Here is an 18,445-nt window from a genome sequence, read left to right as displayed (position 1 = left end):
ATATATATATATATATATATATATATATATATATATATATATATATATATATATATTACACAATAATTCTATACATAGTGTATAACAAATTGTATATAAAATATATTAAAATATATATGTACATAACTAATAATTTAGTACATAGTTAAGAATTTACACCTCAAATATTTTACTTCCAAAAATAGACAGAGAATCTTAGTAGGAGTGTTAGTCTGTTACTTTCATGCCTACTCATGCTTTTTTATGCTTATTAACCAAGGCTGATACATGGCATTCATGCTTGTAATGAGGGTAGGTGTAGAACCTGCACTACAGAATGCAGAATCAACTGTACTACATCTCACTAGATTATTCTACCGTTTACTGTCACATGAGTCCATAGACCTGAGTGAATAACATTTCTGTCAGTTTATTAATTTAATTATATTTTGTCGGTCTGTTGTTTTGTCTTCCTTTGTATTGTTTTTCTATTTTCTTAGATTTAAATTGTATTCTACAGCACTTTGAATCAACCATGAGTTGTGTTGAAAGTGCTTTATAAAGCAAGAAATAAAGATAAATAAAGAAAGAAAGAAAGATCAAAACCAGCAACAACAACATAATGAAAGTGCAGAGCAGAAGAGATGGAGTCGTTTCAGATAACGTTTCCTAATTACAGCTTAGCTGTTCACCTCCAACACTCATTCTCATATGCTATGCATTTAATATACCTCTCTCCGTGTGTGTGTGTGTGTGTGTGTGTGTGTGTGTGTGTGTGTGTGTGTGTGTGTGTGTGTGTGTGTGTGTGTGTGTGTGTGTGTGGTCACATGCAGCAGGTTTTCTTCTTCACTGGCGGATCCACCAGCTGTACTGTGCGCTCCCAAACTCTGTCCTCCTGCTCCTTTAATACTCTGATTCAACAAAAAGAGCAGTGAATAAATAACAGATACACGTCAGTAAATAAACAATACACAAACAGGATTCAGAAAACAACGTCCAAAATCTTCAGAATAAAAATAATAAAATAGTGAAAGGGATTTTTCTTTAAATTATATTCCTAAACCAATGCATACTTCCAACTGAAACAGCCCTTTATCTGAAAAGTTTTTCTCTTGTCGTAAGCCAGTTTATTGTAGTTTATCCTAAGCTGGTGGTTCTCAAATTGGGGTCTGGGAAACCCCCAGGTGTCCTCAATGCATATCCAGGGGGTTAGTGATTAAACTAAAAGTGGTTACAGCCCAGCAATCTCACAGTACTGAGCTCTTGAGTGGATTTAATCCAAACCATAATAACTCCAAAACAAGTAGGCTTATAAATATACTTGAATCTAATGTAATGTTAATAGAAACGTGCTCTACAAATGGACGTTCAGGAATAAAAAGCTCTATGGCTCCAAAAAATAGCAAATATTAATGGACATCTGTAAATAATGAAATTCGCATTTTAATAGCTGGATTATGTTCACTAAAACATGTACTGGGGTTTCCATGGTGTTTGTTGGTTTGTTTGTTTGTTGGTTGGTTGGTTGGTTGATTGATTGATTGATTGATTGATTGATTGATTGATTGATTGATTGATTGATTGATTGATTGGTTGATAGGTTGGTTAATTGGTTTACAGTTAATGGAGTCCCTGTCTGCAGACAGTTTGACAAGCCCTGTCCTAAGCTGCTTAGTTCATCAGAGGTTCAATCATTCTTGTTCTGAGTTATACTAAAAATTGATTCCAAAAAGTTAAAAAAAATATACAAATGTGCATTACAATACAGTTAGGGGATACAGTAAAGCCAATATAGGTTAGATGTGGCGCAATCAGTATAAAACATTAGAAAATAATGCACAGTACAATAATGTGAAATATTTGTGGAATATTCCAAAAAAATAATTGTTCACGATACAAAGTTCTTGGACAATTAGATCACAGCACATCTCTCAAACTATGTCATTTTCATGAGCCTGGAAAAAGAGAAAGCTAGACAAACTGCAAGTTCTATTAAAATCCAACGGTACATACTACAATTATAAAGAGTAAATGATATACTCAGTGCTAAATACTCCATATGATCTCATTTATAGACCTTTCTGGATACTGGTTAGTTTGCATTGCAGTCATTACATCAAATAAAAAAGCAAACATTTATTGTCAACTGAGCAGCACATCCTGACAGAAAGAAAAAGATAGGCACTGGCAATGTAGCTCACTCGCCTACATCCTTTCACCGATTGCTGGCGATTTATTTTCTATCTTAGATTTCTCTCACACAACACCATCCACACTAAATAACTGGATCCTCTCCAGTTTCAAGAATTTCTGTTATCTAATTGATATAAATACATCAGCTGTTTTACACTTTCACTCAAAAGACAAAAGGCAAACTACGATATACTGCTTACACCCACATCTTCCTGTTATAGCCATTACATACTCTGCTGTGGTTTATCAGATGAACTACATACATCACTCTGATTAACGCCACTACAGAAATGACAGAAAGTGATGCCAGTTATTAAGGAATAAAACACTTGGGGGTGTGCTGTTATAGGAAATGAAACAATGACTTGGTGCAACTCAACATGAAGCAGAGTTACTGCTACTGTCCCAAAGCTGATTATTTATTTAATATCCACATGTCCTGATATGTTGTATTCCACTTATCCTACAGCAATATGCTATATCTATATATATAAAAAAAAATTCTATTTATTGCCGAATGAAACATTAAACCTTTAACCATTTATGCACTTTTAAACATTTAATATTGTGGAATGTCTGAGATGTGGGTTCCTGTTATCGAATATGTTATAGAAGTTATAAACAGTGGCTCCTTCACAAGCCTCTCCTAATCCTTGGTCTTTAAGTTAATAAGACCAACAGCAAATTAAATCCCTAAAGATTGTATGTTGTCAGGTTACAGAAAAACTGGAAAGTGCAAAATCCTCTGTCCTGAACACTTTCCTGTAGTGGAAATCTTACTCACTGTTACAAGTGCTGACACTGGAGACTCCTTCCATAAATGCTTTAAAAAATGAAGCGTCCTTATAGAAAGCTTCAACCTATCACATTTCTCTTTGTTAAATAACAACACCCCTTTTTATCTGTTTATTATTAGTCTTAGATTATTGTGGAGCGTCCCCCATACAAGGCAATAGAAACAATAACACGTTACAATTAACACATTAATAAAAAACCTGTGCTGCCGTTATTTAAAAAAAAAAAAAAAGACTCAATACCTTCTGACCAATCAGATTAGAGAATTCAACAGTGCTGTGATATTCTTAGTGTTAAGCAGGAAAGTGTGTCACTGTTCATTTTTACCTGGCTAGGTGTACCATGGCCTCTAGCACATTGGAGCCTGTATATGCACTGCACTCGTAGAACAACAAACCTGCTTCCTGTTAGGCATGACAAGACATTACGATGGTAAAAAGTATTTCTGTAGTCTAGCGGGCATGAATATATGAAAGTAATTTGTAATTTGAGTGTTTAATGCCTTACCTTAGCAAGCCTTTCACCTTCCCCAGTCGCCACCTGTCTCATACTCTCCCTGTCTGATTTGTTGCCCAGAAGCATGATGGGAACTGGGCCCCCGACTGTTTCCTGTATGCTCACCAGCCAGGAGCGCACAGACTTAAAGCTGTCACACAGAGTGATGTCATAGGTCACCACCACACCATCAGCCTTGCGGAAAAACTGCTTGGTGATGCTCCGAAATCTGCATAAAAACAAGAAGGTGATACACACAGAAGGGTTACAGATCGTTCATTCAAGCAACGTGTTTATTCATAACCTTTATTCGATCTGGTATCCTTTTAATTCATGTAATGTTCAGTATTATTAATGACTAGCTTTTAGTAAAAACATTCGTCAGTAGACATGATCACAAAGCAGCTTTACAGAAATCCAGATGTACAGTAGCTTTAGATACCTAATGAGCAAGCCAGAGTAGCAAAGAAAGACTCTCTGAGGCAACGCAAGAAAGAAACTTTGAGAAGAACCAGACTCAAAAGGGAAATCATGCTCTTCTGGTGACACCATAATGGGTTTATAAATCATTACTCTTCTACACCTGCATGCTATAAAGTCAAACAGTATTAAGTGTGTTGGAATGATGTTCAGGATGAGCATCAGAGTCTTGTAAGTAAGAGCTATTAGCCAATCCTAGCAAATGGGCAGAATTTAATGCAGTAGAAGAGTTACTTGCTTATCCAAGTTTATCAATGACCTGATATACCTGATATATAGCTGTCCCAAGAGAATGCAGAACAGTCAGTTTAGTCAGTCAGTGAGCAAAAATACACTATATGGCCAAAGGTTTGTGAACTTCTAACTACGTTCTACCTTAAGAACAAGTGATGCAACCGAAGTAAGTACAGATTTAGTTATAAACTAGCTAGTACTTACTAAGCCTCTAGTCTGGACTTTACATTCCAGTTTAATAAGAACTTACGAATGGCTGGTGCAACCGTACCCTGGCCTCCTTAGCCAATCAGTGCCTGACCTCACTAATGCTGTTGTGGCTGAATGAGAATATCCCCACAGCCCACATCCACACTCCAAAATCTAGTGGAAAGCCTTCCCAGAAGAGTGGAACATTATAAGGGAGAATAAATCTGGAATGGGATGTTCAAAAAGCACATTTGGGTGTGGTGGACAGGTGTCCACATACAGTACTTTTGGCCAGTACCTCTTCTTCTCACCAATTTGACCAACTAGCTTAATCGAAGTTTATGAAAGGTCATTAAAAAAAAAAAATCCACAGTCACAGAAAGTAATATTGTGAAAAAGGTTACAGTATTTATTGACAGCTGACTTTGAAGCAAATAACTTTAAGTTAGACAAAGAACTCACCTCTCTTGTCCTGCAGTGTCCCACAACTGCAGAGCTACATGACTGTCCCCCAGATTCAGAGTCCGAACACTGAAGTCAATGCCTTAGATAGAAACAAAATGATTCACTCTCTGTGTCTCATGTGTCTACACACATGGCCACACTTAAATTATAATGGTGCATTATCAAAAAGTGCCATGGCCATAAGAAGCAAATAATTGTGATGATTAGTCCAATTTAACAGTTTCTATTGTGCATGGATTCTGATTCAGTGGTTAAAAGGATAATCCAACTAATGGAGTTTGAAATAATAATTTTATGAGATCTCAAGGGATTCTACTCCAAAGTCATTTCATGTAATGCTGTTTTGGCAAATTCTTTAACAGCTTTATAGCAAAAGTGTAAGCACAACAGCATGCTGAGTCCAGAGATATAAACATTAACACTTACAGTCAGGGAAAAAAGAATTGAACATGTCAACATTTTTTTCAGGAAATATATTTCCAATGAGGCTATTCACAAGAAATGTTTACCAGACTTTGGTATTAACTCAAGAAATCCACACATATAAAGAAATCCAAACATTAAAGTACATAAATAAAATTATATGTAATAAAGCAGAATGAAACAGGAAAAAAGTATTGAAGGTACCTAACTGAATACACTAACTGAAATGTATTTAATACTTAGTGGAGAAGCCTTTGTTTGTAATGACAGCTTCAAGACACTTCCTGTATGAAGAAATTAATGGGCTGCAGGTGTGATTTTGGCCCATTCTTCTAAACATATTGTCCTTAAATCTTGTTCATTTGGATTCAAGTCAGGCGACTGACTGGGCCATTCTAACACCTTCATGTTTTTTTCTCTGAAACCAATTGAGAGTTTCCTTTGCTGTATGCTTTGGATCGTTGTCCTGCTGGAAGGTCCACCCACGTCTCATCTTCATCATCCTGGTGGATGGCAGCAGATTCTTCTCAAGAATCTCCCGGTAAAGGGCTCCATTCATCATTCCTTCAATTATATGAAGTCTGGCAGAAACATGCGATGAAAAACAGCCCCACACCATGTTGCTTCCACCTCCAAACTTCACTGTTGGTATAGTGTTTTTAGGGTGATGTGCAGTGCCATTTCTTCTCCAGACATGGTGTGTAGAATAACAGCCAAAAAGTTCAATTTTGCTCTCGTCTGACCAGACTACACTCTCCCAGTATTTCATAGGCTTGTCTAAATGAGTTGTAGCAAACTTTAAACGAGCTTCGACATGCCTTTTCTTTAGTAATGGTGTCTTGTGGGGTGAGCGTGAGCAGTGGAGAGCATTGCGTATTGTTTTCCCTGTGATGACGACACCTGTTGCCTCCAACTGTTTCTGGAGCTCTTTCCGAGTGGTCCTTGGCTCTTGGGCTACTCTTTTGATTATTCTTCTGACTCCCTGGTTGATGATGGAGTAATGTTGCTTCCACTTGTGGATAATGGCCCCAATGGTGCTTACTGGAAGATTCAGAAGTTTTGAAATAAATCAATATGTTTCACAACAATAAGGTTGCAAAGGTCTTGGAAAAGACCTTTGCTTTTACCCATCATGAGATGTTTCCTGTGTGACACCTTGGTAACGAAAAGCCTTTTTACAGACCATTAATTTACTAACCCAGCTGATATTAATTTGCACAGATAGGGGGTATAAATACTTTCTAATTAATTACGGATTTCAGCTGGTTCCTTGCCTTACCTTGCCTTGGAAAACGGCTTTTTCTTAGCGTGTTCAATACTTTTTTCCTGTGTCTTTCCACTTTATGACACATAACTTATTTATGGAAATTAATGCTGTGAATTCTTTATATGTGTGGATTTCTTGAGTTAATACTGATGTCTGGTGAAAATTTCATGTGAATAACCTTATTGGAATTATATTTAGTGAAAAAAATGTTGACGCATTCAATACCTATTTCCCCCACTGTATTCTGTGGGCCACATCTATTTGTCCTTCTCTTTTTCTCTCTCTCACATAGTTATGATAGCATTTTCCAGACTTTATTGAAATTCACATACTAATTTGAGACATAATTCAAATTCAACTGCAAAAGGGTACAGTGCATCCGGAAAGTATTCACAGCGCTTCACTTTTTCCACATTTTGTTATGTTACAGCCTTATTCCAAAATGGATTCAATTCATTATTTTCCTCACAATTCTACAAACAATACCCCATAATGACAACATGAAATCTTTGTAAATTTATTAAAAATAAAAAATAAAAAAGCACATGTGCATAAGTATTCACAGCCTTTGCCATGACACTCAAAATTGAGCTCAGGTGCATCCTGTTTCCACTGATCATCCTTGAGATGTTTCTACAACTTGATTGGAATCCACCTGTGGTAAATTCAGTTGATTGGACATGATTTAGAAAGGGACACACCTGTCTATATAAGGTCCCACAGTTAACAATGCATGTCAGAACACAAAACAAGTCATGAGGTCCATGGAATTGCCTGGAGACCACCGAGACAGGATTGTATCGAGGCACAGATCTGGGGAAGGTTACAGAAAAATTTCTGCAGCATTGAAGGTCCCAATGAGCACAGTGGCCTCCATCATCCGTAAATGGAAGAAGTTTGGAACCAGCAGGACTCTTCCTAGAGCTGGCCGCCCGGCCAAACTGAGCGATCGGGGAGAAGGGCCTTAGTCAGGGAAGTGACCAAAAACCTGATGGTTACTCTGACAGAGCTCCAGCTTGTCTCTGTGGAGAGAGGAGAACTTTCCAGAAGAACAACCATCTCTGCAACACTCCATCAATCAGGCCTGTATGGTAGAGTGGCCAGACGATAGCCATTTCTTAGTAAAAGGCACATAACAGCCAACCTGGAGGACTCTCAGACCATGAGAAACAAAATTCTCTGGTCTGATGAAAGAAAGATTGACCTCTTTGGCCTGATTGGCAAGTGTCATGTCTGGAGGAAGCCAGGTACCAATCATCACCTGGCCAATACAATCCCTACAGTGAAGCATGGTAGTGGCAGCATCATGCTGTGGGGATGTTTTTCAGCGGCAGGAACTGGGAGACTAGTCAGGATCGAGGGAAAGATGAATGCAGCAATGTACAGAGACATCCTTGATGAAAACCTGCTCCAGAGTGCTCTGGACCTCAGACTTGGGCGAAGATTTATCCTCCAACAGGACAACGACCCTAAGCACACAGCCAAGATAACAAAGGAGTGGCTACAGGACAACTCTGTGAATGTCCTTGAGTGGCCCAGCCAGAGCCCAGCCTTGAACCCGATTGAACATCTCTGGAGAGATCTGAAAATGGCTGTGCACCGACGCTCCCCATCCAACCTGATGGAGCTTGAGAAGTCCTGCAAAGAAGAATGGGAGAAACTGCCCGAAAATAGGTGTGCCAAGCTTGTAGCATCATACTCAAAAAGACTTGAGGCTGTAATTGGTGCCAAAGGTGCTTCAACACAGTATTGAGCAAAGGCTGTGAATACTTATGTACATGTGCTTTTTTTTGTTTGTATTTTATTTTTTTAAATTTGCAAAGATTTCAAACAAACTTCTTTCATGTTGTCATTATGGGGTATTGTTTGTAGAATTTTGAGGAAAATAATGAATTTAATCCATATTGGAATAAGGCTGTAACATAACAAAATGTGGAAAAAGTGAAGCGCTGTGAATACTTTCTGGATGCACTGTGTATACATTTACATTTGTGTACACAACAATGTACAATGGCTGCCAAAATTAAAATGCAAATGCTAAGTCCATTTTCCACTGTTTAAACATGTCTGATTCTGCTAAATTGAAAAAACGTAATAGCAATCCTTCCATTTGCCAATCTACAACTCGGTCAAAAATAAAACATCCTTGCTTTTTAATTTACACTTTCAGTTTCAATGATGTAGACCTGCCAGTCAAACGCTGTGGGTGGGATACTGTGGTAAGTGTGTTCCAGAGGAAGTGACCAAATCATTCTAAAGTTGTGGCAATAGTGGCAGATATTCTTGAAATAACAAAAAGGACATTTTAATGCTTGTAAAAAAAATACAAATAAAAAAAAGGACATTTCATTATGCATGAAGTAAATGCAACTGCAAGTACATTTCTGAATTAGCGTCCAAAATGCTGCCATACGCAGTCATGTTCAGAACATTTCTAAAAACTCACAGTGTCTTTTAAACTTTCAAACTGAGTTGTGTAACAGGAAAAGGCAGAGGTGGTTCACCACTTAATACTGTACTTGTAGCACCTCGTTGGGCATAAAATCAGTAGGCTTGTGAATTTTGCCAAAAAGGCCATTAAAAACACGTACATGAATCTCTGCATATCTACATGTTAAATAATAGAACAGACTGGTTTACAAGTGACTGAGATAAGGTAGAGGTTAAATGATCTCACACAGAATTTAACTACTTTTTGTATTTTGTATATTTCTACCATTCACCTCATCAACACTTGTATCACATAACTACAGTGGCTGGGAGTGTGATTATGACTACAGACTGAGACTCACCCACAGTAGCTGTAGTGTCTGTGTGGAAATGACCATCACAGAAACGGTGCAGTAAAGCAGTTTTACCCACATTTGAGTTGCCCACAAGAATTACTTTATAGAGGCGCTGTGGGGTGGTAATAGAACTCTCCACTGGACCCTGTGGACGTACAACACATAAAGTGATCTTAAACATAACTTAAGGGAGTGATATATGCAATATGTTAATATGGAGTTCTAAGGAGTAACACATTGTTTCTTAAAGGAAAACCCTGCCCTGAAACTCATTAAACATGTTTATACTGAAATATTGTGTATAGGTCAGAGAGCTGCACAGACTGAAGGACTAAAGCACTAAAGTGAAATATGACCATTATTTTAATGACAGAAGTTTAAATTGAAAAAAAAAAATGATTAAAAACTCATTTTAAGAATCTCATTAGAAAATAGATCTTTAATGTCAATGAAGATTATATATTAATTATAAAGAGTAATGTGCAAGTCATTAACATGGTGCATGGTGGCTAAGTGGTTAGCATGTTCTCCCCATGCTGCGGGGTTTCCTCCCCCAGTCCAGAGACATGCGTGGCTGATTTGCATGTAGTGTATGAATGGGTGTGTGAATGTGTATGTGATTGTGCCGTGCAGTGGATTGGCACCCTGTCCATGGTGTACCCAGCTTTGTGCCTGTTGCTTCCTGGGATAGGCTCCAGGTTCCCTGTGACCCTGAAGGATAAGCGGTATAGAAGATGGATGGATGGATGGATATTCTTTGCATTAATTCTCTGTTTTCTTGTTTCTATTGATTGTTTATGCATTTATTTATTTCCTCATTTCCATCTTGAAATCCCAGACTACTTTAAGCACTCACACAACCAGAATTAGACTTTAACCTTTAGTTATAAATCCTTCAATACGTTTTTGCCAATTTCCTAAATGTAAATGCAAAAAAAGCTGCTGTAGTTACGTAAACAGATAGTCATTTTGACATAATTTATGTATTCGACAGGAACCACCCTTTACCTTCTGCAAAGTCTCCTTGCCCACCAGCTGGCCCCTGGTCACAAAGGCCATGTTTGCAGACATGCTTGAGAAATACATGGGGCTCATCTGCAGATCAATCAGAGCCCCTTCTTCCTCATTCATCTGGTGGAAGACAGGATAGCATTCTCCTTCTAGCAGGTGTGGGAGGTGGTCCTCCTCAATGGAGATAACCCTGTGGAATGGTGGAGGATCCACTGCATTGGGGTCTGGGTTCTCACTCACTGAGTCCCTACCTGCACTCGCAGTATGCTTGGCCGCTCTCATCATCCCATCATCTCTGGAGGCAGAGTGTGGGCTAGAGCTACAAGATGAGGTCTTCCTGTTAGGGTGCTGAGTCACTTCTGTACCAACCTCCCTAGTGCAACATGAGAGGCAAGATGAGAGACAAAGTGTCTATGAATGTGCTTTTTAACTGTTAACTGAAGGAGCTGTTCCAGCCAATGAAAAAGAGCCAACAAATCTATTGATTTTATTCAGGAAAATCAAACCGTCATAGTTCTCACAAATATCTCACCTTTCTGTAGCCTGCTTTCTGTCAGAATGAACAGTTAAGTTTGAGGCTGGATCCTGTTCAAGAGTGGCTTTCTTTAACAAGTTGCTGCATTTCTATATAAAGAAACAACATAAGTTCTATGGGAACATTTACAACAAGTACAGTATGAATAGCTTAACAGGATATTATGTGAACACTTACCAAAGAGTCTTTTTCATCTCTTAGATGTTTATTCATTTCTCTGAAAGAGCACACTTACTGTTAGAGAAATGTAAACGTTTACTTCAGTCAGTGCATGTGTATGTGCACAAGGCTTACCTGAGCAGGTCTAACTGATTAACTAGGTTTTGTTTCTCTCTCTGCAGTCTCTCTGTGATTCTGTACACCTCCCTGTGTGAGAGATATCTGGTTGTGAGTGTGTGTAGTGCATTAGGTGCATGTATCTGTATGTGTTTGGTGCTTGTAAAAATCTGTATCTGTATCTGATTCTATAATATATATATATATATATATATATATATATATATATATATATATATATATATATATATATATATATATATATATATATATATAATTTCCAGGTCCATAGGTTTAGGCCACATCCACTATATCAGAATCAGATACAGATAGGGTTAATTTATATATATATATATATATATATATATATATATATATATATATATATATATATATATATATATATATATATATATATATATAAAAATTAACCCTATTGCCGGAGGCATTGAAAAACACTGGAACACACTAAAAAAAAACAACCCAGAAGTAGCAATGACAACACTGTCAGCATGATGTGAGAGTTCCTCAACTGCAGTTACATCATTCAAGTCTATAATGTGGGACTGTTAATCCTGCTTTATACCTGTTATTAAATATGTATTTGTATCCACCTGTAATATTTTCGAACAAATTTAGTTGGTTCTATTTTCCAAAATAAAAACAACCAAGTAGCCTATTTTTAAACCACTTCAACCTTGACCTGCCAATTACTAAAAATGAATAAATGAATGCTAATGTAATTATATAATGCATTGCTATTATGAGTATGTGCACTTGCTTACATGTTTTTTTCTTGCTGCAGTCTCAAGCCTTGCTCCTGCAGTTTGGCCAGTTGCTTTTGAGCCAATGACAGCTCATGGCAGGTGTGTTCCAGCTCACGTGAGAGTTCCTGATTGGTCATTTTCAGTTTTATGTTCTCCACCTGACTCTCTTGGTGTTCACTGTGCAGCTCTTGACACTGTTGCTCCAACTGAAGGAAAACATATCAAATATAACAAGTTATTTTCAAGTAATAACTACTGTATATCATTCCGTGGAGAGTAGGGACAAATATTTTACACATACAAGAATTTTGACACATTTCTCTGTACTATTATAGTAACAATACAGCCTGTTTACTCATAATCACTTACAAGGGAAGCTGTTGGACAGTCAGTGAGGGTAAATGCATAGCAAATGTGGTCAATGTAGTCAAAGTAAAAATGGAAGTTTCTGCCTGATTGCACAGAAATGCCAATCTAAATGACTTTTTACTGTACTGCTCCAGTGTTCAAAAGTTGGATACGGCTTTGCTAAAACTCTCTCATGTCCGTCCTGTATTTACAGTTAACCTTCTTATTCATCATAATCGCCTGCAGTCAGAGGGTAGGTTGAAAAAACGGTATTCCTTTAAAATCCTCAGTCTTCATTTTGGTGAAGAGTTGTAGCTTGGATTACGATAGTGGAATTTTCTCACGTTGCAAAATATGAGCTACAACAAATCTATTGGAAATGTTCTTGGCATTTCTAAATCTGCCCCAGCTGCACTCACCCTTCTCTGTTTGAGGAAGAGCCACTCAAGTTCTTGCTCTTTGCTGCTCAACTGCTGTTGCAGATCCTGACTTCTGAAGTCCTGCAGATGGTTAGAGTACTCGGTTACAGTTACAGTAAAGTCCTTCTACTTTAAATCAGATCACCCAAGAAATATAACTGATCTGGCAAATCCATCCATCCATTTTCTGTACCGTTTATCCTATTTGGGTCGCAGGGAGCCTGGAGCCTATCCCAGGGGACTTTGGGCACAAGGCGGGGGGCACTCTATACAGGGAACTACCCCATCGCAGGGCACAATCGCACACACATACACAGTCACACACCAATTCATACACTAAGAACAATTTAGAGATGCCAGTCAGCCTACAACGCATGTCTTTGTACTAGGGGAGGAAACCAGAGTACCCGGAGGAAGCCCCCAAAGCACGGGGAGGACATGCAAACTCCACACACACAGGGTTGAGGGGAAATCAAACCCCCAAACCTGGAGGTGCAAGGCAAACATGCTGACCATTAAACCACCTTGCGACAAAGAGTATTAATAAAGGGAAATTTTTTTCACCTTGTGGCTCAGTCGATCTTTCTCATTTTTTATCTGTTGCTCCATTTCCTCGTACAACTGCTGGATTTCACCATTGTGTGTTGCGGCTTTCCTGTTCAAAAAGAAACAAACATATTTGCTCCTCTATATTCACTTCAAACATACAGGAACTGCAGCATGTCAAGCACACAGAGTGAGAAAAGTTCTTGAAAAGCTACGTCTTTTATCTTTTTGAAACCCCCTACATTCGTTCTGCATTACGTCCTTGAAATTTGACCAAGTAAACAGAAGAGTATAAAACCAACCACATTTTTCTCATGTCAACATGAGATCGCTAACAGAGCCAAATAAAAACAGCTGTGGTTTTCACACTTCTGTATACGACAATATGATTGCAACACAACTGTAACACAAGCTACCAGAATGCTGACTTTATACACCTTTATACGCTACCACGAAAAAACATAGACGACAACTGATCTACAGCATTATACAAAACCAGAAGAGTGAGCAATGCAGCACACAACAGGACAAGCTATCTACTCTTCTTTTACAAATCTGATGATTGACGCAAATGCTCTGCAGTAACTGGATACTTCTAGTCAGCTCAAAAACTCTAATTTCACCGTAAAGTGTATCTCTTTCACTGAAAAATTCAGAAGTATCAATTCTCTAAAGCAGAGGTTCACAAAACCTTTTTTTAGTCTAATGCCCATTTGTTGATGTTAAGTGTGACAACAGCCCACAAAACACCGTGCACTTACTGTACAAGAGATGTTGGGATGATCTGAAGGCCATAAATTCTGATTGGTCTACTATTTTTTTTTATCTTTTTTTTTGTTGTAGACCCTGTGGCAAAAAGCTGCTGCTCAAAAGACAAAGTGTCTGCTGCTCAAAGACAAACTTGTTACACAGCCAGTTCAATGGGGTTATGATTGCATCCATATGATGTCTGGTTCCTCTCAAGGTTTCTTCCTCTTAAAACATCTTGGGGAGTTTTTCCTTGCCACTGTCGCCATTCAGTGGCTTGCTCAGTTGGGATAAATTCGCACCTTTAATATCTGCATACCCTGTTGATATTTCTGTAAAGCTGCTTTGAGACAATGTCTATTGTAAAAAGCGCTATACAAATAAAATTGAATTGAATTGAATGTAAGTGGTTTGAGGAGACATTAATACTATTCTTAAGCATCCTACTTTCTCAAGGCACTTTCCATCTCCCTCTTCTCTTGTTGGGCCACTCTGATCTGGGATGTGACTCGAGCCAGGAAATCTTCAAAGTTGTACAGGAGATGAGGCTCGTCTTTTCTTAGCTGAGTCCACAGAGTGTGCACTTCACTGGGACTAGATAGAGAGAGCGTGAGAGAGAGCAAGAGAGAGAGAGAGAGAGAGAGAGAGAGAGAGAGTAGTCTACAGTAAACCTTCTGGTAGTATACTGCCTCAACCTTATAAAAACCAAACCAATATTGATATTAACAAATACAACTAAAGACACTGACTCTTCAAAGATATTGCTGGCGCCTAAGCTTTCCATCAGCGTGCTGAAGTGTCTTTCTTCCTCATAATCCTGTGGCTCATTCTGATATAGAGCTTCCGGAAAGTCCTGTGAGAGACCTGAGAGCTGATCCTCCACCTGACTCATTCTACGTCCCTGCAGAAATTTACCTTGGATAAAAAATAAATAAAAAAACAAATACAAGATACACTTACATTAGGTTTTATCTTAATTCAGATCCAAAATCAAGCCTTTTAGATGTACTGAAAGTATATGAGAGGGTAAAACTATACACTATCGGGTATTTTTATCAGCAGTCTTACTACCACATAACAGGATTTGAGTAAACTTCCATACTGTAGAATTATTGGATGTTTTGGGGGTTTTTTTTAAGTAAACTCACTGAATCCAGAGGAGAACTCTTCTAGAGTAAGGCGGCCGTTTCTGTCCAAGTCTAATGAGTCAAAGACATTCTCCAGTTCGTCTGCACTGAGTGGTAGTTCTTTGTTCAACCTCTGAAAGAAAGGACATTTTTTTTCGGGGCGGGGGGGCACATAATACACATCACAAATATGCACTGTAAACATGTGTCCAAATAAGAACTACAGTAGTAACATCAGAGTGGCACACAACTGATAACTTCTCTCAGGAATAATGTAAATGATCTAATGTGTTTCATGGCGGAGGCTTCCTTTAAGAGTATATCATTATAAATATACTGTATATATACAGTAAATATAGCAAAACTTGTACTGTAGTTCTACACATTTCTATCTTAAACAGAAAATATGGAAAACATGGAAAAAAAAAAAAAGAAAGCGTGGGAAGTCATTCATATTTCCCCCAAACACAAATCACATATGCTCTTTACCCTCATATCAGTGGGTGTGATGTAACCCTTGTCCTCGCTGTCACAGACCTGGAAGAATTCATCGATCTTCTCCAGCAGTGAAGCAGGTACCAGGCCTGATCCCCTTCTCTCCACACCCTCCATCATCTCAGACTCTGGCTGTCTGTCTTCATTATCTGAACTTTTGTAGACGACTTTCATGTTTTGGTGATGTAGGAATTCAGACATACTTCCCACTCCCTAATCCACGTCTGTTAATGTGAGATGTCATAATAGAAAGTTGATATAATCCACAGCAAAGGAATCCGGTTTCTCATTTTGCTCCACTTCTCTTTTGTACCGTAGAGAACAATGAAACGAGCACCACTCTCAATCTTTTAGGTATTACCGCATCGTGTCATCATGTTGTGAAATGTGTGTGTGTGTGTGTGTGTGTGTGTGTGTGTGTGTGTGTGTGTGTGTGTGTGAGTATGTGAGTGTAAAGAACGTTGTGGTTTCCCTTGACCACTTTCTTAGTAAGACTATGCAGCAACATTAACTCTCCAAAGCTGTAGTGAACATTTTCCACTAGTACGACCATGCATATGTGACACATTAGTACATATTTAATGCACTTATGGCTTCTTGATCATAAATTTATGAAATAGCAGATGAAAAAAAATGTGAGATGTGTAAAATCTGATGTCCTTATCAGGATTTGCATATTCATATTTACTATATTCAGGTTTCTTTGAACAATCCCAGCAAGTTGATATAAAACTGAAGACAGGGCAAATTTAGAATGATCATATAGCAAAATGAAACTAGTTATCAGAAACGGAAACCAACCTTTCTTCGTGAACGTCCTACCTCATCAAAAAGGGGGGCAACAGGAAGAGGCTTGTGTGGTCTGAAGCTGCTAAATTTCCTGTTATATCTGACGAAAGCTGAGAGACTATGAAAGACCAAAAAAAAAAAAACAGTGGGTGGACTCAGTTAAAGGGAAGGCTAATGTTAGTTTGCATTCTTTCACATTATGTTCTCAATAGCTGAAAGAGTTAATAGATGCTTTAGCTGAATGGCACATTAAAAAAAAGACATCTCACTAAGGCAGGTCTTGAAAGTTAAGTGAAATATAACATTTTGTACATTTTGTATTTTTTACACAGTTGTTTTTTTTTTATATATATATCAGATCTAATTATATAACAGAAACTAGGAAATGTACTTCAATAGCCTACAGCTCTGTCACCTCAGAGTACTGAAATGGAAAGGTTTAATTCTGCCTTAACACAAGGTAAAACTTATCTTATTACAATTTAAAGTGAATATAAAAATAAATAAATACTACAAAAAAAATCTATTTGTCTACAAAAAAAGGAACACACAACTTAAAGAAACTATAAGTATCCCATGGCACTTTGTCTCGTTTTATTACTTATTACAGTTTACTGTCAGTGACGGCGATCAGCCACTACAATTGAGCAAGAGCAGCAGTTGCGCTCGAGGTCTGTGCATCGCGGTTTCCATAGTGACGAAAACCCACCGTGTCAGTTCTTTCCATGAATCATGATAAAGGCCAAGTCCTAAATCGCAAACTATTGCACTAACTGGCCTGTCAGAACAGCTATACTACCACCCCTAACAGGGGGGCTGATTCACTATTATATTCTACTATTCATTTTATTTAGTGCAGCAGTATTCGTATGGCTTCATAAACTTGGGATTAAACCACTAGAGACACATGGATTACTTTTACAATGACTTTATGAACTTTTTGGAGCTTGAAAGTTTTGGTTACTGGACTGTAAACAGAGGGACAGAAATCTCCCAGGTTTCATTAACAATGTCTTCATTTGTAGTCTGAAGATGAATAAAAGTCTTAATGGTTTGGAACGACATTAGGCTGAATAATTGATGACAGAATTTTCATTTTTGGGTGAACTATCCCTTTAAGGACATAGCTCCTTAAAGGTATCCATTAGACATAACATGCCACAAAGAGAAGGCGACAAATTACCAGTAGAAACCCACAGGAACCATTACACATTCCATTAAAACCTATACAATTCCCATTATAACATTAAACCCATTATAAATTATATGATGGCTTCTATTGTTTGTTTTTTTTCAGCTGGGTTTGGAACCATTGATCTATATGCCTAAGTTGAAATGTTAGGTTTTTTTTCTTTTTTTTTACATAGTTCAACAGATTTCTTTTAGTTAGTTACAGTTACATTTTCATAGCGCTTTTCTAGACACTCAAAGTGCTTTACATGGTGGTGGTGGTGGTGGTGGGGGGGGGGGGGGGGGTTTCCTACTCAACCACCACTAGCGTGTAGCATCCACCTATTAGTGGAGAGGAGAGAGTGATATAGCCAATTCAGTGTATAAGGGGGCCACGATAGAGAAGGGCCAATGGGGGAATTTCACCAGGACACCGGGGTTATAGCCATAACTCTTTTACGATAAGCGTCCTGGAATTTTTAATGACCAGTCAGGATCTCGGTTTAACGTCTCAACCGAAAGACTGTGCGATTTCTTCAGTAAAGTGTCCCCGTCACTATTCTGGGGCATTAGGCCACACACACACACACCACAGGGTGAGTGCCCCCTGCTGGCTTCACTAAAACCACTTCCAGCAGCAACCTTAGCTTCCCCCAGAAGGTCTCCCATCCAAGTACTAGCCAGGCTCAATCCTGCTTAGTTCAGGGAGATATGGCTCAGACATATTTTTTCCTCTTTTCCTACATTATTTATATTAGATACATGTCAATCCTCCAGTTTAAAAAATTTATAAAAATCTCATGAAACGAACAGCAAAGGGTTTTTAATTTTGTTCCTCATGGTCGCCCTTAAAGGATCCTAAAAAAAGGGTTTCCTCTTCAGAGAAGGTTAAACAGAACCACCTACTTA

The 18,445-nt window shown here is 38.2% G+C and overlaps 1 protein-coding gene across 4 annotated transcripts; it reads right to left on the bottom strand.

The window, feature by feature from the left end:
• Positions 1-64: 64 nt before the first annotated feature.
• On the bottom strand, positions 65-16,475 carry cracr2ab (calcium release activated channel regulator 2Ab). Of its 4 annotated transcripts, XM_017494877.3 has the most exons (17): positions 16,379-16,475; positions 15,572-15,801; positions 15,104-15,215; positions 14,705-14,870; positions 14,403-14,549; positions 13,227-13,317; positions 12,663-12,743; positions 11,914-12,101; positions 11,147-11,218; positions 11,030-11,069; positions 10,850-10,941; positions 10,315-10,690; positions 9,313-9,451; positions 4,828-4,909; positions 3,475-3,691; positions 3,295-3,371; positions 65-890 (listed from the first exon to the last, which is right to left on the bottom strand). In XM_017494877.3, exons 2-17 carry the CDS (start codon positions 15,776-15,778, stop codon positions 803-805), a joined length of 2,175 nt encoding a protein of 724 aa, XP_017350366.1. In that variant the 5' UTR covers positions 15,779-15,801; positions 16,379-16,475; the 3' UTR covers positions 65-802. The 4 variants fall into 4 exon arrangements, with proteins under 4 accessions (XP_017350366.1, XP_017350367.1, XP_017350365.1 ...); XM_017494878.3 differs by lacking the exon at positions 16,379-16,475 and having other exon boundaries at positions 15,620-15,962; XM_017494876.3 differs by lacking the exon at positions 16,379-16,475 and having other exon boundaries at positions 15,572-15,961.
• Positions 16,476-18,445: the final 1,970 nt, after the last annotated feature.

This window comes from Ictalurus punctatus, chromosome 19, assembly GCF_001660625.3.
Source record: "Ictalurus punctatus breed USDA103 chromosome 19, Coco_2.0, whole genome shotgun sequence".
NCBI classification, from domain to species: Eukaryota; Metazoa; Chordata; class Actinopteri; order Siluriformes; family Ictaluridae; genus Ictalurus; species Ictalurus punctatus.
Note: the sequence above shows the minus strand (reverse complement) of the source record. Positions and strands in the feature narration are given on the sequence as shown.

Bases quoted from the DNA above. Each gene is read 5' to 3' on its own strand.
- cracr2ab (XM_017494877.3), bottom strand. From the start codon at position 15,778: ATGTCTGAATTCCTACATCACCAAAACATGAAAGTCGTCTACAAAAGT. The intron at 13,318-14,402 runs GTAGGATGCTTA...CTTTTTGAACAG, and splicing joins ATGGAAAGTGCCTTGAGAAA to GAAAGCCGCAACACACAATG. The intron at 9,452-10,314 runs GTAAAGGGTGGT...GTACGTCCACAG, and splicing joins GCAAGGAGACTTTGCAGAAG to GGTCCAGTGGAGAGTTCTAT.